Source organism: Salvia hispanica, chromosome 6, assembly GCF_029641045.1.
Source record: "Salvia hispanica isolate PSC_SH4W2 chromosome 6, Shi_PSC_v1, whole genome shotgun sequence".
In the NCBI taxonomy this organism is placed as follows: Eukaryota; Viridiplantae; Streptophyta; class Magnoliopsida; order Lamiales; family Lamiaceae; genus Salvia; species Salvia hispanica.
Genome location: NC_142697.1, coordinates 18,810,276 through 18,834,038, shown reverse-complemented (window position 1 = coordinate 18,834,038; position 23,763 = coordinate 18,810,276). Strand labels below are relative to the sequence as shown.

General features: G+C 32.6%; 3 protein-coding genes across 3 annotated transcripts; 2 read left to right on the top strand and 1 right to left on the bottom strand.

Moving 5' to 3' along the window:
* Nucleotides 1–164: 164 nt before the first annotated feature.
* Nucleotides 165–1,798, bottom strand: LOC125208264 (uncharacterized). Its single transcript, XM_048107847.2, has 7 exons — nt 1,623–1,798; nt 1,478–1,549; nt 1,047–1,117; nt 736–853; nt 595–675; nt 415–519; nt 165–339 (listed from the first exon to the last, which is right to left on the bottom strand). The coding sequence occupies exons 1-7, from the start codon at nt 1,740–1,742 to the stop codon at nt 259–261; spliced, it is 648 nt and encodes a 215-aa protein (XP_047963804.1). The 5' UTR covers nt 1,743–1,798; the 3' UTR covers nt 165–258.
* A 3,989-nt stretch (nt 1,799–5,787) lies between these two features.
* Nucleotides 5,788–7,783, top strand: LOC125207365 (small COPII coat GTPase SAR1A-like). Its single transcript, XM_048106666.2, has 3 exons — nt 5,788–6,025; nt 6,120–6,251; nt 7,198–7,783. Exons 1-3 carry the CDS (start codon nt 5,897–5,899, stop codon nt 7,516–7,518), a joined length of 582 nt encoding a protein of 193 aa, XP_047962623.2. The 5' UTR covers nt 5,788–5,896; the 3' UTR covers nt 7,519–7,783.
* A 5,051-nt stretch (nt 7,784–12,834) lies between these two features.
* On the top strand, nt 12,835–16,853 carry LOC125203485 (putative beta-D-xylosidase 2). The gene is made up of 6 exons (XM_048101836.2): nt 12,835–13,292; nt 14,418–14,869; nt 14,953–15,050; nt 15,130–15,480; nt 15,565–15,978; nt 16,048–16,853. The coding sequence occupies exons 1-6, from the start codon at nt 12,888–12,890 to the stop codon at nt 16,629–16,631; spliced, it is 2,304 nt and encodes a 767-aa protein (XP_047957793.2). The 5' UTR covers nt 12,835–12,887; the 3' UTR covers nt 16,632–16,853.
* Nucleotides 16,854–23,763: the final 6,910 nt, after the last annotated feature.

Below are 23,763 nucleotides of genomic sequence, written 5' to 3'. Positions count from 1 at the left end.
TGCATTCTCCATAAAAGTGAAATCACATGCAGTTTGTTGAGTGCCAGCCAGGTTGTTATAAAGAAAATCAAAAGTGTTTAGGGCTCTAATTAACTTGCATTTCAAGTCCCCTTTTTAAATTTCTGGTAGCCTTTCATTTTCCATATCTATTGCTAACCAACTGATAATAGCAATATAGCATTTTTTCAATATAAGAAAGGTAAACATATTTTCTTTCTTTCCTTCCAATTTTCCTTGTATCAGTATAGCGTTTTTCGTCTATACATTATCATCCCCGTCTATATCTTGCTCATCTTCACTCACTTCATCGCTAGAGCTCAATGGATACGTGCCAGGATTCTGAAACACGGAAACAGAAGATGTCAAAAATATTTATTCGGAAAAAACAATTCTGATTCTGAGATGCAGTTTTACCTGATAATAGCATTGATGGTTGATAATGGTGTTGTGGATTACTTCTGTTAACCAAAATAGCATGTACATTGGAACAATTATGCCTGTGGCCTTAACTAGAAACACCTGCACAAATACCACATTCGTCAGTAACATAAAAACGTAACAGAGAAATCGAGCTTTTATAGCGCAGGTGCTCACAGTAACGACTGAGAACGGGTAGCCTTGTGTTCCTCCACTTATTGTATCAAACAAATTCTTCACCAGAAGCAGAATGGTGAACTGCACGAAACGAAACGGTTAAAAATACATCATAAATATGACATAATAGCAGAGACTTACAACGAGAGCCAACGATCTACGACAAGCAGCAAATGCTGCAACACATCTCCTGCAGTACCCAGGTTCAAATATTCCTTCAATGCTCTCCACTTCGCCGTGGTTTATTGCAACAAACAGACTTCAACAATGAAAACATTTAATGCTCAACAATATTATTGTTATAAATGTAACACTAAATAGGACATAACTGTAAAAGGGGGGAGAGGGAATATTAAAGGCTATCCTTTAAATTCAGGACCTGACTATAAATAAAATAAAAGGTCTATAAAACTGCATTAATGAAATATTGGATGAAATTGAATTGATTGTACCTTATGGTTTCTGCTGTGTGGATTATCTCCTGCTGCTTCTTAGCTGGAGCACTGTAACCATGTTTATATTTCTGGATTTTTTTACCAGAAAAGCAATAATAAGGGGTAAAAAAATGGTAAATGAAAAATATAGTATGCACAACAGCACAAGGCTTCAATTTCAAATTTGACAGCAAATAATGAAAAACTTATAGGAAAGCAACCTAACATGAAATGTAAATAGAAAAGCAAACTATTCATTCCACCTTTCTCTTCTTCAACTTTTGTTTATGCTGGGAAACTCACACACACACAAATTCCCATTGAAAGGTTAACATATAGAGTCAGAATAATTTAAACCCAAATCACCCAAATAAAAGAATGATCTTTGTAGGGCTGATTCCATGATGATCATGATAAATAACAAAAAGAAAAACAAAGATTTTTTTTACCTGTAAGCAAATTTCACAAGTAGTATTGCCCTTTTCATCACACCATCTCTGTATGCAATATCTATGAGCAAACTGAAAAACACAAACACTGTTAAACCTTAAAAACACAAAGAGAAAAAAAAAAGACTGAGTTTTTAAAGAAAACCTTGAGTGTTCCAGAACAATCACAAGGCGATTCCAAGGTATTGCAGCTTTCCACTTCTTTTTCATGGCAAATTCTACAACATTTGTAGCCATCATCTATCAATAACATAGAACCACTCATCTTTACTTTCAAACTCTTGATTTCACACAGTGTTTGGTGTGTTGTGTACTTAGTTTAGGGGGAGAGTCGTCAACTTAAATATGCAAGGAGAGTAGTGGAGTGAAAAATCCCAAAACTGCCCTTTTTACAAGATTCTCATTAATCATGATTTTTAGTCAAATAATAGAAAATACAGAGTTAGTATCTTCATTTTCTCATGTGCAATTTTATAACCAGTTTTAGTTTTTTTTAAAAAAACTAAATTAATGTGTAGGGTTTGCATCACTGATATCATACCACCACCAATCACTGTATTTGATGCAAAAATATTTAATCATGTTGCAATTTATATGATTGTGTAATTTATTGCTTAAGTAGTTATCATATACATGTCGTGTAAAAATAAAATTTTTCCAAGTGTGTAATGTGTGCATGTGTTGTTGTTTGAATATTATGGCCCCATATGCCTCAGCAAAGGCGTGCTATTTCAAAATCTCGCCCATACTCTGCAAAAAAGCAATGATTCTCCTTAAAGATTAAGAAAAAAAAAGATTAAGAGTGATATGTCAATAATTAATATTGGGTGGGATACTAGTTAATTTGTAGATAAGGGCATCAATGTCACTTTTCAACCTTTCTATCTACATTTAAACTTCGTAGTAGTAGTCACAGGTTGGTTTTTGTGAATTTTATTAATATCAATTTAATATATATGAATTGGGAACTAGAGAGCGATTAAACTAAGAACTTTTTTTAAAATGAGAACTTCAAAACTGGAAATCATACTTACATTAATTCAATAACTTATAATATTAAGTTAGAAACTGATATCCATGAATCATCGAACTAATATTGAGTCACAAATTAATAGTATGCTTTTATGATGTCAACTGATATTAATATTCACTAAATTCTTACTTTTAAGAAAAGTTTTGAAATGAACTTGGGTGACCTAACCTCATAACTTACATTTGATCCAAACTAGATTATCTAAAGAAAGTCATCAATTTTTTTGTACATTCGTAAAAAAAAATTATCAGAAAATCACGAATTTCGGTCAAATGTTTGTTCGTCTTGCAACTTTAAAAATCATACGTAAAAACTATGTATTTTAGTAATATTTTTCTCATATCATTACGAAAATCTTATTTTTCTAATATGTTGTTGATTTGACTACACATGTTTCAAATTATTAGTGATGACATGATTTTGCTTAAGTATGTTGTGAAAAATGATTAAAATTGATCAACCAAAATAGATTCGTGGAGAATTTTGAGAAAAGTGTTAAAAATTCATTATTTTTACAAATTATTTTTAAAATTGTTAAATAAACCGGAACTTAACCAAAATTGTTAAATAAACCAGATGTTAACCAAAAATCACGATTTTCATGGTAATTTTTCTTTCATAAACTAGCAATTTATAAAATTCACTAGCCAATAAATATAAGAGTGAATTACATAAATGGTACTTAAACTTTCACTTTCGCAAAAAAATGGTACATGATCTTTATTTTATATCGCTTTTGATACCTATAAATCACATCTTTGGTACCTGATGCAATTTTCACCCCAAAATGCCCTCTAAACAAATACATTTTTCCATTTATGCCCTTAAGGTTATTTTAGGCATGCACAAAACTAAGTACCAAAAGTGATATTATAATATCTTCTCTCATTCTTCTCATTCTTTACACTATTATTATTAATCAATATTTATATTATTATTTTGATGTTATAAATTAATAATTAATTTATTTTTTAATATCATTCAAATATACAATACTTAATTATAATTATAATTATATTTAATTACTTTAATAATATTATTGTTATAATACTAAAAACTATTAATTAATAAATAATTATAGTATAATTATTTAAATTATGAAACACATAATATTATATAATAATAATAATAATTATTATTATTATTTTATATTAAATTAATAACTAATCATATAGTCTTAATAAAAATTTAAAATTGTGAATTGTATTCATAATGATATTAAGAGGTGAATATTTTTAGTTAAGTTTTTCAACTCTAGAATGAGTATAAAATAATTTAATAAAAAATATTTAATGGATTTAATTATTTTAAATAATTTTATTTAGGTGTTTTGTTCTTGATTTATATTATGAATGCAATTAGATTTATGTATAAAACACTAAAAAGAAAGAAAAAAAAGAGAAAAGAAAAAAGAGGAAACATAAACTAAGGAGAAAAAGAAAGAAGAAAGAAAGATAAAATACTATAGTGTGAACTGTATAAAAGGGCCCTAACTTTTCAGTTTGTAACACCGATGACCCCAAACAAAAAAAAAATCCCACCATAGGGGTCTAACAAAATATAAAATCACAAACCTTGCATATTTTGCCATTTTTGGACGAAATTGCCCAAATGGCTTGAAGGACAATTTTGTCTAATAACCGCCAACCTGCTCACCCACTCTACATTGACTTGCAGAGCTTCAAATCATACAATGTAAGGGTCATATATCGTATGGCCCTTCAATTATTTTACTAGATTCATCAATAGATCAACTTCATCCAATTTTATCTTAATTTTTCGAATTCATTTTATTAATCTAAATTCTGTAAATAAAAAATCATTCATCTACCAATATCATCAAACACAATTAAAATTCCAACAAATTGAAAAAATTGAAGAATCCCAAATCTACAAATCCAAACAAAGTCGAAGAACACCCATAAATCTGCATTCTCCAACATCATACTCTTTCCCAATCTTCCACTGGTGGTCCATTTCCAACTTAAAAATAAAATGTAATTCCCACTCAAAAATTCCAAAATCAAAATGCAATTCTATCTTCAAACCCACAAACCCACATCCACAAAGTTAAAGTCTGAAAATGGCTGTAGAAGGTAACGAAACCTCTCTCCGCCGCCAATACTCAGTCACGCTGGAGGACCATACCATAATGGTTGGTGGCGGCGAGGTTCAAAAACCCTAGATCCCTAATTGAAAGATGAGGGAGGAGGGAAAGAGAAGAGAGAGTAGAGTGTAAATGGGGGAAAACAAAAACGAAGGGCGGCGGGTGGGGTGAGGTCTGAAGCACAAAGAGGGGCGTCGTCGTCGATCTGTTGCCGGAAATTGAGGAGGAAGAAGGTCGGCGAAGGGATATGTAGAGAGAGAGAAATCGCTGAGAGTTGAGAGAGGATGAGTTGTGATATCTTAATTAAAAATTAAGTGTAATTAAAAATAAGTCTTTTGAGATATATATTTATATAGAGTGAAAAAATATTACTTTAAGTCACATCCTCTTGATGTGTAAGTGTGCTGGTACATGAAGCAGACTGCATGGCAGGGGCGGTGTCAGCATGGTGTCTGTGTTTGACGAGAATGCCCTTTTAGGGGCTGAGGGTATTATGGTCCGAAAAAACCTCATTTTTGATTGTATATTTTGTTAGACCCCTGTAGTGGGATTTTTTTTGTTAGGGTTGACCGGTGTTACGAGCCGAAAAGTTAGGGCACTTTTATGCAGTTCACTCAATACAAAAAAGAAAGAAGAAAATGAAGAAAAAGAAAGAAGAAACTAAAAAAGAAAAAAATAATCACATGTTTGGTAGTACTATTTAATTGAAATTTCCAAAAATATCCTCCATAACAAAAATTCACATATTTGGTACCTAGGGTTATTTTTGTCACTGTGTACCAAAAACGATATAAAATAAAGATCAGATACTATTTTCATGCGAAAGTGAAAGATCAGATACCATTTATATAGTTCACTCTGAATATAATTGTAATAATGTGAATTAAATATTTTGGTTAAAAAAATAGGTGTCAATTGATTAGTAATGGAGACCGTTATAATGAAGCCATTGTAGAGATGTTAATAATGCATGTGGTTATGTAAAAAAGAAAATAAAAATGTAAACTAAAATGGGAAATATTGGATTCAAAACGATTAATACTACTCCATTGGTGAAATAACAACCCGACCCGACCAAGCGATCCAACCAAGTCCAACCCATGAAAGGGACACGTCACACGTGAACCACGTAATTCATATTTATTTAATTAATTGTTTATTTTTATTCATTTCCCCCAAATTGTGAGTCGAGATTACTACCTCTACGGCAGTACCTCCGCCACCGTCGCCACCATCAAATTCTCCGCCTCAATCAAACGAGATCCGCCCCTGATCATCCATGTTTCTGCTGGACTGGTTTTACGGCGTTTTGGCTTCGCTCGGTTTATGGCAGAAGGAAGCTAAGATCTTGTTCCTCGGCCTCGATAATGCCGGCAAAACCACGCTCCTTCACATGCTCAAGGATGAGGTCTTCTTCCTTCCTCCTTTTTTGATTCATTCTTTTCCTCTTTCTATTTTTAGGTTTTTTGGTTCGATTAATTTATCCTTGTCCTTTGATTCAGAGATTAGTGCAACATCAGCCGACGCAATATCCGACCTCGGAGGAGCTCAGTATTGGCAAAATTAAGTTCAAAGCTTTCGATTTAGGAGGTCATCAGATCGCTCGTAGAGTGTGGAAGGACTATTATGCTAAGGTCTATTTGATTCAGTCTGTTTTGCTTATTGTGCTTTTGATGCTAAAGTAGACGGGGCTCGCCATCTTCCAATCAATGAGTAAACGAATTTTTTTAAGGCTTTGCTAGAAATTAGAAGGATTGTCCTAAGGTTTCAGCTGTGTTTTCTGGAATTCATCTAGTCATTTTTTTTAATTTAGAATTACTGATTGTTCGGCTCTGTATTGTGAAATAAGTTCTCTACTTCGGTCACCTGGAACTGTCTATCCCTTGCTTGCTAATAGAGTTGATTATCCCTGATTAAAGATACCCCTGGTATTGGAACTGCTAAGGTTAAGATATTTCTTTTTCTCAATCCCCTGTTATCACAATAGTAAGCTAAAATGATGGAAACACATAATATTCCAATTTAACAGTTATATGCTCTCTGTTCTTTTTAATTTTTACCTTTGGGCTTTTCTGTATGCCATGTGTGTAATTAAAATAGAAATGACTGATGTAAATATAGACATATACCAATTGGCTTCCTGAGATGCTTCTCTTTGCTAAGCTTATATCCTGTAACACCTCAACATGTACAGTGAAAGATATGAAACCAAGACATGTACAGCAGTCGCACTGCTGAGTGCGAAACTAGTTAATGAGATTGGACTATTCATATTTGGTGCAGTCTAATCAATATTAGAACTTAGAAGCCTTGAGTTTTGATGGGGTTGAGGCTCTATTCACTGCTTTGAGATATATAGAGTCAGGAAGTGTGCCATGGGAAACCTATGGATCTACAGTTGTAAGTGAATCTAAATCTTGTTTACTGTATAGGAAAGCACAAACCATTTGACTAGATTACCACGTACGGAAGTGCTAAACTTCATAAAGATTGCTCTCCTCGTCAATATTTGATGATTCAAGCACTTTAAAACCTAAGGCTATTGGTATATAATAACAAACATGTGTTGTGGTCCTGCAGGTTGATGCAGTAGTTTACTTAGTGGATTCCTATGACAAGGAGCGTTTTGCCGAATCTAAGAAAGAACTAGATGCACTACTTTCTGATGAGGCCCTTGCCACTGTCCCATTTCTCATTTTAGGAAACAAGATCGACATACCGTATGCTGCGTCTGAAGATGAGTTGCGTTATCACCTTGGCTTGACTGGTGTAACAACTGGTAAGGGGAAGGTTAATCTTGCAGATTCTAATGTGCGCCCTCTGGAGGTATTCATGTGCAGCATTGTGCGCAAAATGGGTTATGGTGATGGTTTCAAATGGGTTTCTCAATATATTAATTAAGTTTGCCGCCATAAACTCTTCTTTCTTGAAGAAGATGGGAAGAATTGCTCCTCTCCAAAAGGATCGAATATGAAATGGATAGAAGATTTATTTCTTTCTGGTTGGTTTGATTTGATAGTTGTTAAAACTTATACACTGTCCTTCAAATTTGTAAGGTGAAATTCCTCTGCATCTGCTCTGTACAATTCTTATCTGAAATTTGGTTGTGTATGGGGAGTTAATGCTAGATAAATGGAAGTATATCATATCTCTGTGTCTGTTTCTAGATAGTAATGTTGTTTTTCTGTTTGAATCTCTTACTGATACCTCTTGGAAACAACACTCTGCTGAGCTTCCAGTGTCATTCTATTTAGCTGTTGATGGAGTAACCATTGGTATATTAGTGGCCTCCTCCTTAGATGTTATAGTAGCTTTTAAGAAGTGTTACTTGTGTCATTAACACTGAGTTGATGTGAGTTTTGAAATTTATGGGGGTTTCAATGACTGGTTATGAAAAAAATGGGATGCATTACCTCTTGCTCTTACAATTGAGTCCCTAGTGGCAGAGCTGACCAATCTTCACTGAAATTGTTCTGTGGAGTGTCATGTGTCTTCGTTTGAACTGATGCTTGAACATTGAAATGGTGCTCACGAAGTTTTCACTATAATAAATGTGTGGTCATCACTACATCACATATCAGTGATGAAAAGCTGAAGAACCTTGAAGTGCTGGCGAAGTTCAGGGAAAAAAGGTCGTTTCATGGTTGTGCCGGTTATAACTAAGATTTTTTTGCAAGGGTAATAGTAGACCTGCGTAGTTGTTGAAAGGGTTCATAAGGTGATTTAGTCAGTCCTTTTCCCCCTTAATATTTTCAATTAAATTTGGGTTATTAGATTTGCATTTACATTTTGATAACCTATTCACGTGTATATGTATTGTGATGTGTATAATTTAGTATACAGTGCATGTTTTATAGTAGAACTGTAGAAGTCTACTTTTTTTGGGGGTTTAGAAACAAAGCAGCTAGAACTCTACAAGAGGCCTAACATGTATTGATATAAGCAAGTGGGCAAGTGGTTTGCTAAAGTATTTCTTCGTTGTGATCGTGACCTACACCTTCTATTAAACCCTGGTTTTTTCTTGACTCTGGTATTTCTGTTTTAAAATTGCACGTGGGGACACCTATTGTGCAACTGAAAGGTCGTAATCAAAATTCCACTCTTTTTATATTCTCAAGAAAAAAAGAATTAATTTTCTTGTACTCTTTATGTGAGACTGGGGCAAAAATAGGATTTTATTAGTGGGCGATCCAAATTACCGTTAACTTTAATAGTGGGGGTACAAATTACTACCCCCATGAAAGTTTATCATATGTTTTTTCTGCATTCGTTTTAACTTTAATAGTGGGGGTATAAATTACTACCCCCATGAAAGTTTATCATATGTTTTTTCTGCATTCGTTTTGTAAAAAATAATACTAATAAATAGTTAAAATAGAAAAATAATACTAATAAATAGTTAAAATAGAAAGACTGTAAAGTAAGAGAGAGAATAATTTATTTATGACTTTTTTCTATATTATTCTCTCTTACCCTTTTTCTACTTTAACTATTACTACTACTTATTATTTTTACAAAACGAGTGAAAAAAAAAGTGTGAAAAACTTTTGAGATGTAGGGAGTACCAACTTTAATAATGGGGGTACAAATTACTACTCTCTCCGTTTCATCGAAAATGACTCACTTTCCTTTTTGGTTTGTTTCAACTAAGGTGACCTATTACCAAAAATAAAACACCTTTTATCTTTATTTTTTCTTTTTTTCTTACTTTATTCTCCTCACTTAACACATAAAGTAAAGTTAATCATCTTGCTTGGGACGAATGAGTATTAAGAAGTGTTTCACTTACTATGGAACAAAGAGACTAATAAAATGAATCCCTTTTTAAAATGTTGTCCCACGTTATTTGAGACACTTCTTTTTCACACTCGTTTTGAATAAATAATACTACCTCCGTCCCACATTAAGTGTCCATTTAGTGTGGGCACGAGTTTTAAGATATGTAATAAAAAGTGGGTTGAATAAGTTAGTGGATTATGGATCTCACTTATATATATTAGTTTTATAATAAAATGTAAGTAGAATTGATTGGTGGAATGTGGGGTCTACTTATCATTTATGGTAAAAGTGAAAAATGACTTTTATTGTGGGACAGACCGAAATAGCAAAATGTGACACTTATTGTGAGACGGAGATTTTAAACAGTAATATGAGCTTTTATAGCGCTCCCATTAAAAATGTTAATTTTGAATAGAATGAGTTTTCAGACCTCACAAAATATTATGCAGAACGTTTCTCTCTTTCAAAGACTAAAATAACTAATGCATGATATTATACCAAAGGTTGAAAATAATATTGTGACACAAAAAATGTTGGTTTTCTGTGATGATATTATCGTGTACTCTATTTAATTAAATGATATGTTGATGAAGGGAAAAGGATGTTGGTATTCAATAATAGTGGTATTATGTTTTGCGGTTGATAGAATGATTTTAGCAATGAAAATTTACTCTTATGAAATGAAAATGATGTTGGTCTTCAGAAATAATGATATTGTATCGTACCAAGAAGAAGAAATTAAGTAACTTGGACGAATGTGGTATATTTTGAATAGTAAACAACTGATTTTTGTCGATATTGTATTGTATCTACTCAAGTATCATTTCATTTTCATATTTGCCCATGACTAAAGTACATGTTTACTCTTTTTTCTTGCATGGGTTATTTTTTTTAGCTCGAGGCAGTGTATCTTGAATCCTTTTATATAAGAGTAATAAGATTTTACTATATTTCACGATTGTCTATCCCACCTCATCCAAAAATAAAATTAATCAGCAACAAAATTTATTTGTTTCATAATTTATTTCATTGTTATTTTGTCTAATAAATCAATTATAATTAATAATCATATATAGGTTTTAGGCTGCACATTACAAATGACCAAATTGGTTTAATAAGCTTTCTATATGTAACAAACAAATTAAAGTATGATTCGAACTTTGAGAATTAAGATTGGTTTGGATAATCTCGAGAGTAGGCACCAATTCGAATGGATATAAAGTAAATGTACATAAAAACCTACTTATCTTTCACCACGGCCCACAATGTCATATTGTCATTTCTCATAGTTGACACAATGATTCATATCCCATCCCATGAGTCACCATCCATATAAGTCTTATTTAGTAGACTATTTTGCTTGAATTCTATTTTAGGGGGATTAATTGTGTCAACATAATGGTGGAAATTGGAATACGAATTGCAAAGGGCGTGGATATAAATATCGTCTTAGATAGATTGTAGGTTTATGTCATATCTACAATTACGTGTGTTGTATTTTCATATACAGGGTGTAGGTCGAAGTAATTTTACAAAGAAAAAAAAATACTAACACCACATTAAGATATAGTATGATACTAAATGAAATAAAAATTATTGAACCTCACTTGGATATATAGCTGTAAAATGCAAATGATTTGCAAACAACCCCATAGGCCCGTTTTGCTAATCGAATTAAAACTTACTATTGATTTTGACATCTAATTATTGCCGTTTGGTGAAAGGGGGTATAATGGCATCTTCTCAATTAGAATTTTTTCTATTCTAATTTCAATCGCCAATGATATTGACTTAGACAATAATTGTCATCAGGTTGATATAATAGCAAAAGGTTGTTAGTTGAATAAGTTAACTAATCCAATTGTGAGATTTATATGCAAAGAACAAATTAAGGAAAAAAGATCTCTGAGTCTCTGATAAATAATTAAACACTGGCAAAAAAAATTGTAATTGCTGATTTTAGAAAGCCACTTCTTTTAAGTTCATCTTATGTAAAATACTACAATATCAAACAAATCAATATTATATCTACATTTACATATATACAATCGTATTGAAAAAAAATCCCAAATGAGTTCGTGTTAAAATTTGACAAGATAAATAATCAAGATCTTACTGAAATCCACAAAAGTTACAAAAATTTCTGGACCGCTTGAATTTTAATATAAAATTGATACAAAAATGAATATAAAGAAAAAAATTAATTGAAGTAATGATGTTTGCTTCATTAAAGAAACAATTATAATGAAGAAAATAAGATTATTGATTGTGGTTGAATGAAATATAATACTATTATTATTTGCAAAATGTTTTTGTAATAAATTAAGGAATGAAAAGTATATAATGCAATGATGAAGGATGCAAGTTGGAGAGAGAGATAATTGTATTTGTTTCCTCTCACTTAGAAGCAAAGTCATTGAAGATATGCATTTGTGGAAAGGCATAAATATGATTTGTAGTTTTTGTACTATACATGTCACTCTATCCTATTTTTCGTCTCACCAATTTACCATTTCTTGTCGAATTTCATTGTCAATTTCTAGGTTCTTAGATATTGATTGTCTACTTTATGTAGATAAGTGTACCATATTACTATAATATATTATTAATTTAACATCACAACACACATATAAATCGCGTCTTGTGTTACAAAAGTATTGAATTCTTACACAATCTAGCAGAGTTTGAAGATTAAATTAGCAGTAATTAGTAATCCCATACATAATTAATTTCACATACTATTTTGGTCGGACCCTTAAAACGTTGTTGCATTTAAAAGGAATAACGTAGGAAATGTTCTATCAAGTTTTGATCTTTAAATTGTGGAAAAGAAACATTCCTGCTTTAATCCCACATGGTAATTATAGCTTGCAAATTCAATTCTTTTTTCCCGATTTAAATACCACGACTAACATTAGTTGAGAGTTATGGAAGCGAATTTAATCAAAGCAATGGTAAATGATATTTATTTTACTTAAAAGTCATTTAATGGGTAACTAAATAACTCCCCATTAACTTTTAAGAAGAGGTGATACTCCACTTAAATTAAAATTAGGAAACTTAACATTTAACAATCACCAAAAACGGGGGAATTTATGGAGTATTACTATTTTTTTAATGATTTTATTCTTCAACGCATGGAAGCTCCGTTTCAATTCGTCCTACTTATTTTGCTATTTCACTTAATATTTTTCATTTTTTAATGATCTGAAGATCGAAATAAAATTATTCGTATGTATCCTACAAACAGAGCTCAAATTATAAATTACTACTAAGTTTTTTTAGAAAAAAGTGATAATTCCCATCCTTGCAAAAGAATTTACCTCCCAAAAAGAAAAAAAGGTGAAACTGTCGAATTATTATATCAAAATAATCTTGCAAATCATCATTTCTCAGTAGCTATAAACTTTCTATAAAAACCTATAGTTCACTATCACATTCCACAACACACAACATTAATAATATAGTAGTAATATTGTCTCCAAAAAAATATGAGGAGATTAATATCATCTCTTGCATTATTATTAATTTATTTTTTCATATTTAGAAAAGCCGCAGCGGCAGATACTCGAAAGGCATTCGCCTGCGATCCTTCCAATTCCAACACCAAGCACTTTCCGTTTTGCAAAACCGGTTTGTCGGCGGCGAAGAGAGCCGAGGATTTGATCGGACGGTTGACATTGCAGGAGAAGGTGAAGCTTCTCGTGAACAATGCCGCGGCCGTGCCGAGGCTGGGGATCTCGGGGTACGAGTGGTGGTCGGAGGGGCTTCACGGCGTCTCCAATGTGGGGCCCGGGACCAAATTCGGGGGCGAATTCCCCGGCGCCACCAGCTTCCCGCAGGTCATCACCACCGCAGCCTCTTTCAATACTTCCTTATGGGAACAGATCGGAAAGGTACACTTTTTTTTTTATTCCTTTTCCCTCATGCAATTATTTATGTCGTTTTATTGCCTTACCAAATGAGTTGCGTTTATATCATATTCAAATTATAGTATTTGCATGGATTCATTTGTGTACCCATTTCAAATCTAATAGTAGTAGTATTAGTATGTTATAGGACTATTGTTTTAATTTTTATAGTGAACAAGTTTTGTAAGTATATAGTTGAACATTATTAGTCCTAATTAGATTAACAGCATTCTTGGTTGACTAAGAGTGAATTATAAGTGTAGATCGATATTTCTTATATAGCATTTAGTATTATTATTGTCATACAAAAGTTGTGTAGATAAGATTGTACACACATTACAAAATTGTCATTATATGCTTTAATCTTGTCATTGGGAAAAAGAAACACTGGCAAGTTAGTTTCGAAAAAAAGAGGTTTTGGCATAAGTCAAAAGAGAGGATAAATTTAAAGGAATTTTTAATCAATAAAGTTGATGAACTCGTGAATGCATTTTAGATTTATGTATAGTTTGATGAGATAAAAAGAAAGATAAAATAAAGCGGCATGAGATTTCGATAAAACAGTTAAAAGTGGAAAGCACAAAACTTTATTCTGCAAGTTGCAACCAATGAGATGCGAGGAATTAATTTACTGTTATTGAACCAAAATTATAGTCGCATCTAAATGTCTTGCATCGCCATTTTGAGAGATCAATTATTAAAGTATATATTTCATTTTAACTATTTTTAATATATATATATATATATATATTATGAACTTACTCATTATATTCACATTTTATTATAAATTTAATACTCATAAAATTTATAAATATAAAAGTTTTAAAAACAATATAAATTTTAATGCAAAATTGATAAAGTAAAAAAAATCATGTGAAAAAATAGTGTGAGTTGATTGTGTGGTCCATTTCCTAAAATAGAAAGGTCATATTTTTAGAAAACAGACTAAAAAGAAAAGAATTTCTAAAAGTGGTGTGAGTCATAATGGAATATGTATTTATTAGTACTATTATTTTTATTTCTCTAAAACTGGTGGAATATGTGTTTATTGGGTGAAGAAAAATGAAAAAAATTGTGTTAAGTAGGGCGAGAAATAACATATATATGCAGGTGGTGTCGGACGAGGCCCGGGCAATGTACAACGGGGGGCAAGCGGGCCTAACGTATTGGAGCCCCAACGTAAACATATTCCGCGATCCAAGGTGGGGCCGTGGACAGGAGACTCCCGGTGAAGATCCTGTCGTTGCTGGTAGATACGCGGCCAGCTATGTCAAAGGTTTACAAGGTAACAACCGCAACGACCGCTTGAAGGTCGCCGCCTCTTGCAAGCACTACACCGCCTACGATCTTGATAATTGGAATGGCGTCGATCGATTCCATTTCAATGCTTTGGTGAGTGTGCAGGACATGGAAGACACATTTAACATTCCATTTCGAAGTTGTGTAAGAGAAGGCAAAGTTGCAAGCGTTATGTGTTCTTACAATCAAGTCAATGGCGTTCCTGCTTGTGCCGATCCTAAGCTTCTCCGCAAAACTATTCGAGCCGCATGGGGTTTACAGGGGTTCGCTTTTTTTCAACTTATCAAACTTATTTCATCTTTTTCAACCATAAAAATTACTATGTTCTTGATTTGTTTTGGATCAGCTACATCGTTTCGGATTGTGATTCTGTTGGAGTATTCTTTAATACTCAGCATTACACAAGTACGCCGGAAGAAGCCGCAGCCGCCGCCATCAAAGCAGGTAATTTAATTTAGAAGGAAAAAGAAAGTTGAAGATAGTAGTAGAGTAGTAGTAATTAATGGAGTACTTGTGTATGTAGGTCTGGATTTGGATTGTGGGCCTTTTCTTGCTACACACACGGAAAATGCGGTGGCGAAAGGGCTGTTGAAAGAGGCGGATGTTGATGTTGCGCTCACCAACACCATCTCAGTACAAATGAGGCTGGGAATGTTCGACGGTGGGCTGTCTTCGCAGCCTTATGGCAGGCTTGGCCCTAAAGATGTTTGCAGCGCGAGCCACCAGGAGCTCGCGCTGCTAGCTGCAAGACTGGGTATCGTTTTGTTGAAAAACGATGGCCCAGTCCTCCCTCTCTCTCAACAACAGTTGGGCTCTGTAGCTGTGATTGGACCTAACTCGGATGCAACTAAGACAATGATTGGGAATTATGCTGGTGAGATTTTCTATATTGTTATTAAAATACCGTGGAATTGAATTTAATTATTTTGTTTGGTTTGGTTTTGGGGGTTGAACGTAGGTGTTCCATGTGGATATACAAGTCCTTTGCAAGGAATACGCAAGTATACAAGGACGGTACACAATGAGGGTTGTGATGGTGTGGCATGTGACAAGGACGACTTATTTAGTGGAGCGATTGAGGCGGCCAGCAAGGCAGATGCGACTATTTTGGTGATGGGACTTGACCAATCTATTGAGGCCGAGTTTGTTGATAGGGAGGGGCTCTTGCTGCCTGGGAGGCAACAAGAGCTCGTGACTAAGGTTGCCTCGGCCTCCAAGGGTCCCACCATTTTGGTGTTGCTGAGTGGCGGGCCCGTGGATGTTTCATTTGCCCAAAATGATGCACGGATTGGGGCAATTCTATGGGCTGGCTATCCAGGGCAGGCTGGAGGTGCCGCGATTGCTGATGTTATTTTTGGGGCGCACAATCCGGGTATATATTAATAATTTTTTTAATTTTGGGGCAAGACGTATAGTTTTATATCTAAAAGAATGCTCGTAGGTGGGAGGCTTCCGATGACATGGTACCCTCAAGAGTACCTCAACAACTTGCCTATGACAACAATGGACATGAGGGCTAACCCTTCGAAAAACTATCCGGGAAGGACTTATCGATTCTACAAAGGACCAGTCGTCTATCCTTATGGGCACGGTTTGAGCTACACGAGCTTCAAGCACACCATTGCCAAGGCACCAAAAGTGTTCTCGGTCCCAATGGGAGGCGGCCATCGAGCCAACTCCACGTTTTCGGATAAGTTAGTCCGAGTGGCTCATGCCAGTTGCAAGAGCCTCACACTCAAGGTCCATGTGGAAGTGGAGAATGTGGGGTCCAGAGATGGGACCCACACATTGCTCATGTTTGCATCTCCACCAGGAGATGATTGGGCACCCCAAAAGCAACTTGTTGGTTTCCAAACAATGGGCATTCCTAGTGGAGGGAAGCAACGAGTTGTTATGAGTGTCGGAATTTGTAAACATCTTAGCGTGGTGGATAGTGGAGGCGTCCGCCGGATTCCCATGGGAGAGCATGGACTTTATATTGGCGATGCTACACATACTGTGTCTCTTCAGCCTCGTAGAATCTAGGATTGATCAAATCGTGATTATCATTTTATTTATTAACCTAGGATTAATGTTTGGCATCTAAATCCGCTCTATTTTAACTGCTCAATATTTTTATTATTTTGTGAAATCAAAGATTTGACATGTTAAAATCTGAATCAATAGTAGTAGTATAGTTCAATGTAACAATATTTGGAAGGCGTGAATCTTCAAGATCCATTTATTTCTATCTTTCGGTCTCGCAAATTTGAACTAGCTAGCTGGTGTTTTTTCAGGCTTGTTCTACATCTATTGGTATTGATTTTCAGTCATTGGTAAATGGATTTACATGGTCTTGAAAGTGACTGACATATTGTATCGAATTATTATAAGAAACAATATTTCATTAATTAATGGTAACACATAAAATGCAGTTGAATGTTTCATTTTTCTATATAAATAACAGGTCATATTTGGGAGTGATATTTTAAAAAGAGTTGTATGTTAGGATTTTGGGCCGTCTTATACTAAAACGAGGCAGGCCCACGTTTCCAAATATAAACATCACCCAAAGGCATAAAGGTATGTCCGTATTTAAAATACAAATTATAGGGAAATTCATTACCAACTCATCGCGCCATTTTGTATGTGAAAAGTCAAAACTAAGTTTTCTAGTTAACAAATATTCTCTCCGTCCGTCATTAGAAGTTCCGGTCACTTTTGAACACTCATTTTATAAAAATGATAGTAATAAATAGTTAAAGTGGATAAATTGTTAAGTAAGAGAGAATATAACAAGAGACTTCTTATCATTATTCTCTCTCCTACTTTACCAATTCTCCACTTTAACTTTTTATTACCATTTTCACAAAATGAGTTGGCAAAAGCAGCCGGGACTCCTAATGGCGGACGGAGGGAGTAGTACAGTTATACACTATACTACTTTCGTCCCCCAAAATTTGTCCCACTTTGACTCGGCACGGGTTTTAAGAAATGTAATAGAAAGTGAGTTGAAAAAGTTAGTGGATTGTGAGTCATACTTTTATATATTAGTTTTATAATAAAATGTGAGTATGAATGAATTAGTGGAATATAAGGTCCACTACCAAAAATGGTAAAAGTGAAATGAGACAAATTTTGAGGGACGAACGGAAATGGAAAAATGGGACAAATTTTCAGAGATGGAGGTAGTATAATATACTCTCTGTTTCCAAAATATAGAAACACTCCATTTTAAAAAAGTTCTTTCTCTCTACAAGATGAGACTCATTTTCCACTAACATACTTTTTCTTTAGTCTATTTCTTATTTTAACAATTTTGTTTTTTAAAAAATGGAGAGAGTATAATTTAATCAACAATTTTGTGATTGACTATCCCAGCTAAAAATATTGAGGTAATTGATTTAAAATATCTCCTAGCTAATAATTAGGCAATAATAGGAAATGTGAAATTGTGGGCAACTTCTACGAGTTGCGAGGCCATCCCAATTCCCACTGTAACTTTTCTAAAACTGGAGTAATTAACTTAAACTGCACTTCTAAATTATGAGTATACTACAATTTCCATATCAATGAGTGTAAAAGTCGACTTGCAAATTTAGGTTTGGGGCTCAATAAAAATATTCTTAATTGAACAACTATTACTCTCCCTCAATATTTTTATTAACTTTTAAGCTTTAATTGAGCCAAACTCTACATGTTTACACTTGCGCCTTTTCAACTCTACCAAATTCACTGTGAATTTAATCTGTGTTCGCTAATCTGCATCACTAACTATGGTTGTTGATTGGTACTCAATGACACAATTTTTTTTGTAATGTTACAAACCTATTAAATTAGTTTTTTAATTTGAGGCCTACGTATGTCTATATTCGTGACGCTTAGCTTGCAGTCAAAGGGACTCAAATAATTCAATTCATCCCATAAAACAGTGTTGTTGATTTTTGTGAGATAATTCCAAAAATATTATTTGACTTTGCTGTCCATCTACTCATCCATTCCTTCCCACCAAAGTTTCTCCTAGTCCCTACTCATCAATTATTAATAAATCTATACACTCCCTCCAAATTTAGAAAATGCTTATACAATTCTAATTTTATGGTCCTCGAATGCTAGCTTTTTCCCACTTAATTGGTCATTTACAGATGTACTTGTGTCATTAATTAGTAGTTTGAGTGAAATGTAGGTTCAGTTCCACTAAGTCAATTATACATGTATTTTGTCACTAATAATGGGCTGCTAAATCATGAATGTCCGATGCAGAAATACAAATTAATATTATGTGCACAACCAGAAAAAATGTGGCTTATTGCAAATTAATGTGCATGAAGTAGTTTTACCACCAAATTAAGCTAACCTGGATTCTCCCACACATACGCAACAAAAAAAAAAGGAAACTAAAAATTGTGTCAATAAAGAAAATAAAGGAAAATAATGTGCATTCTTCATCATTCGTACGAGTAGAATATTTTCATTTGATAATTCAAGGGAATTAATGCCATACTATTATATGAGTTTGACCTTATCTTATTTGGATCCTGTTATATATAGAGTTGAGTGTTGATAAATAATAACCCAAAAATAATCATAATTAATTGTGGAAGTACGGAGAGAAGATGGAAGTGGGGATTATTAACTATTGAGCAATAGCAAGATACTCAAATAGAATATAAAACCGCATCTCCATCGACCAAGTTGGATCATATTATAATTGACGGAAAAAAAAAAGATTAACTGAAGATCGAATTCAAAGATTAATTTTTTTAAGACAAGAACAAATTGAATTGCACTATGTTTCTACTATTTATATTTAGTGACCATTGGGAATAAAAACTTGGACTCATTCACAATATAAGCTTGTACTACACAAATTATTGAGTGAAATATAATTTGATTTTACCCAACCCGAATGAGGCTGGCATTGTTGATAATAGTGAGTTTGTGGCTTGCACGATATTGAGAACATGGGCACGTGAAGTTTTAGGCAGAAGGCACGTGCGCTCCTTTCTGCAACTGAAAATACCTCAGACTTTGATCAGAGGATTAGTTAGGTTGTGATGGAATTCTATGTTAGTTAGATTGCCTCATTCACAGATCTAACTTATCTCATCAATTTTATCCATATCTTCTTGGTTAGTAGTATTTTTTTGGTTGAGTATCTCAAGGGAGAGTCAAGCTTTAGTGACGTTAATTTATCGATAACTCATCCACCAATTGTGCATTGTCAATGCTCAAAAGAAAAATAGTCAATTCAGTGACAGAGCTGTGGACATTTCACATTTACACTAAGAAGATAATTTGATTTCTTTTTCGCTAAAGTTTCTTTGGAATAAAAAAACATAAGTAAAACTCCCAATGTAATTAATTTCATTTTAATTAGTACTTAAAATCAAAACATTAACATGTTTATCCATTCTTAGTTTCTTATAGTTAACTTCACTACTGCATAGTACTGCATGCATTTGAATGATAAGTAGCAAAGGATAAAAAATTGAGAAGCTTATCTTTAAGAAAATGGGAATCTTTAGTAGTTTACATACTCAATTGCCTCCTTGTGCACCAACATGTCTAGAGAATAGGGGCTTCCCATTACTTTATAATAATTTCTGTTGTTATATTAAATTTTATTGTATTTATGTATCTTGTTATGGGAATTTTCATATAATATTACAATTTTAAAATGGTGTGATCTCGGTTCTCCCCTAAATAAGGATCTTGTCATAAGAGTATTAGTTGGTGGATAACTTTAACATGTTAATTAACAATTTCAAAACTCCAATTAATAGATATATTGCTGTTTTTTATTTGTATATAATCCCTATTTATTGAAGAGAATTTATTCCCAGCGGATGGGGAATTGATGAGTGCATGTGCAGTTTTAGCATAATTTCATTAAATAATTCTTTAAAAGAGAGGTCGATCTGTACTATATAACTACGCAGTTTGGGGAACTCCAAATCGGATCATTATTCATAATTTTTTAACTGTCAATACCTAATTGAAACGTCTATGTTTTTGCTGCTGAATAATATGCATTTATAACACCATCTCCAACCATACTCCAAAAATGAGTTTTGGTGTACAAATTTTTTCCAACCATACACCAAACTCAAACTCATTTTTAGTGTTTTTTGTTAAACAACACCAAATATGATGTTACTGCAAAAGTTTTGTGAGACAAAAACTTAAAAATGGTGTAAATTTTGAATTTGGTGTAAATGGTTGGAGTAAAACTATTTTTTGGTATGACGTATACTTAAAAATGAATTTGAGTTTGGTGTAAATGTTTGAGGATGGTCTAATGTATATAGAAGGATTTTAAAAAATGTATTTTTTTGGTTTATTTTTTAAAATAGAGTTAACAAGATCACTTAAAAGGTAACAATAACAATAACAATAACAATAACAATAACAATAATAATAATAATAATAATAATAATAATAATAATAATAATAATAATAATAATAATATACTCGATATAAGAGGCACTACCTATCATCTCAAAACTACTATCCCTCATTGTAATTAATTAAACTTTCTAAGTAAACTACAAAGTATATTAAAATTCCATAAGATATATGTCTCTTTAAATAATGACTTCAAAATAAATGTTATGTCCAGCTGTCTGCATATTATTGGTCTTAACTCAACTTTAGCATAATAACTGTTATGCGGTTTTATTAATTAAGTATTAATGTGGCCGACTTTTTGAATTAATTAACTAAAAATGCAAAAGTGTGAATATCACCTACACCTCTGGCTGAAAATAAATGCATATTCATACTTTTTCATAATCCATCTAAATTTTATTTGTCATTCAATACATAACTCTTCAAGAAAATAGAGTGAAGTAACAACGGGTCGCGTAGCAATCTACTACTAGTACTACTAGGATTTAGGCCAATCCACCTAATTCATTCACTCCATAGACATGAATTGATTGTTGGAATAAATTGAAAACATAATGGAATTAATTATATTTTCTCATAAGTAACGGCTGTATAGAAATACTATAACTGTAAATTATGCAAACATTTGTGGATTCGAATACACGTTGTATTCTGAGTTGAACATTTTTTAGAACACCATTATAATTAAATCTTGATTATGATAGATAATTAGAATTCAAATTAATAAACCCTTAAATGAAATTGTAGAAGATTACTCCTAATTATTAATTAATTAATTTCTTTAAATATAATTGTGGACGTGCACACCAAACTTTTATTTGACTAGATATTATAATTTCCCAAATAAAGTGAACTTTTCCATGTTGAGTAACCCATAATTAGTTAATACACAGTAGTTTTGAGTAAAAAAGTACTACTCCAAATGATAACTTTTCTATAACAACCCAAATATTTGAAATGCGATCATTGGTTTGTTCTCATGAATGAATCACACTTAATAAACGTGGTGAGACAAGGCATGTGTTTTTATTTCGTACCTAAACGCACTTGATGAAAAGAAATTGTCTTTTTTGATGATTCCACAATTGAATGTATATCGATTGTTTAAATTCCTTTTATCATGTAAACTGACAGAGTATACATCTGAAAATACATTGAGACTAGCTGAAAATTATTTTATTTTAAATTTTCTAATTTTTCAATAAAAACATACAGCTCACACTATAATTATGCCCTTCACTATTCGTCTATCAGCTTGACCTTAGATCTTGACTCCTTTTTCAATATAAAAGGATTTGAATGTATGCATCACCATCTACTTTTTTTCTTTTATATAAAAGTCTAGATCGCATATATAATAAATTAACTTACTTATAAAATTAAAATATTGAGCTTAGAAAATTAATCTTTTTTAATCGAACTCCATACCTATTTTCGTTGGAATTTAAGTAACTATAAGTAGAATTTAAAAATATTATCAACGCTTGTACTACTTGTAAACTCCAATCACTAACATACGCCAGACTTCCATTGAAGCAAAACACTCGCCTACTAATTCGTTTGTTTTAGTTTTAAAACTCTATAAAGAATACCTGTTTAATTATTTTTCATAAAACATTAGTATTTTAATAATACTACTATAGAAATTAAAGAGGTTGGCGTCGTATTAGAACTTGCAGACTCCTTTTTCAATATATAAGGAATGTGTGCATTAACAAATACTTTAGGGGCTGTTTGGCTTGCAAGATTGTATCTAGGATTAAATTTGTAGTGTGTTTGGTTCATGAGATTTAATCTCACAATTCAATCCTAGATGGATAATCATGAGATAATTAGTCATAGCTAACCCTCTATGACTAAAATAGTCTAACAACTCAATCCTAGATTGTATCCTGCTATTATTTTATCTTGGAAATCAAACACCACATAAGAACACAAAAATAATGACACAGTTGACAAATTATAGTAATAATTTATTATTTTTCTAGAATGTTTTCATTTGTACTTTATAATTTAAATTGAGACAAAAAAATAAAAATATTATTTGAAGGGTTGATGATATAATTAGAAATATAAATTAGTATCATTAATTGAATTAAAATTGTCTTTAGTTATTTTTAATGTATATTATCTACTCCATGTCAATCTGATTTAACATCAATGATCACCTTCGATATTTTGTGATTTTACCATTGTGAAGAATAAGATTAATAAAGTCGATGGACTAATGGGTGGATGAGTACTAAATTTTCCTATATTAAAATTGGTGGAACTTTATTCCAATTTCGAAGTGTAGGACGAATAATTGTACTTTAATTCGGAAGTGGGGTCACCAATGATTGAGTGCCACGTGGAAGGTTGCATTGAGGAATGTGATAATAAGAAAGCTGCAACCAAAATATGAGTATATATAAGCGATCATTTCTCAATGGAGGGTTTTACTTCGTTTAAATTTCTGTATTAATATGGAATAACAAAAGTGAAAAGAATATATGGAATAAAAAATAACCTCTACACAAAGATGATCTTATTTGGATGGAGCGTCTAGCTAGATTGTTTCCAAATCTATTCGAGTTATCAAGGTTGAAAGATGATCTTATTAAGAATATGGAATTGTGAAATGATATTTGGAGTTGCATGTTTAAATAGAGGACAAAACTGTTTATCTAAGAAGAGGATTTCTTTTGAGAAATACCGCTTCATGGAGTATATAGTTTATTCTCCAAGATAGACTCGACACTAAAGATATGTTGTACTAAAAATTTGA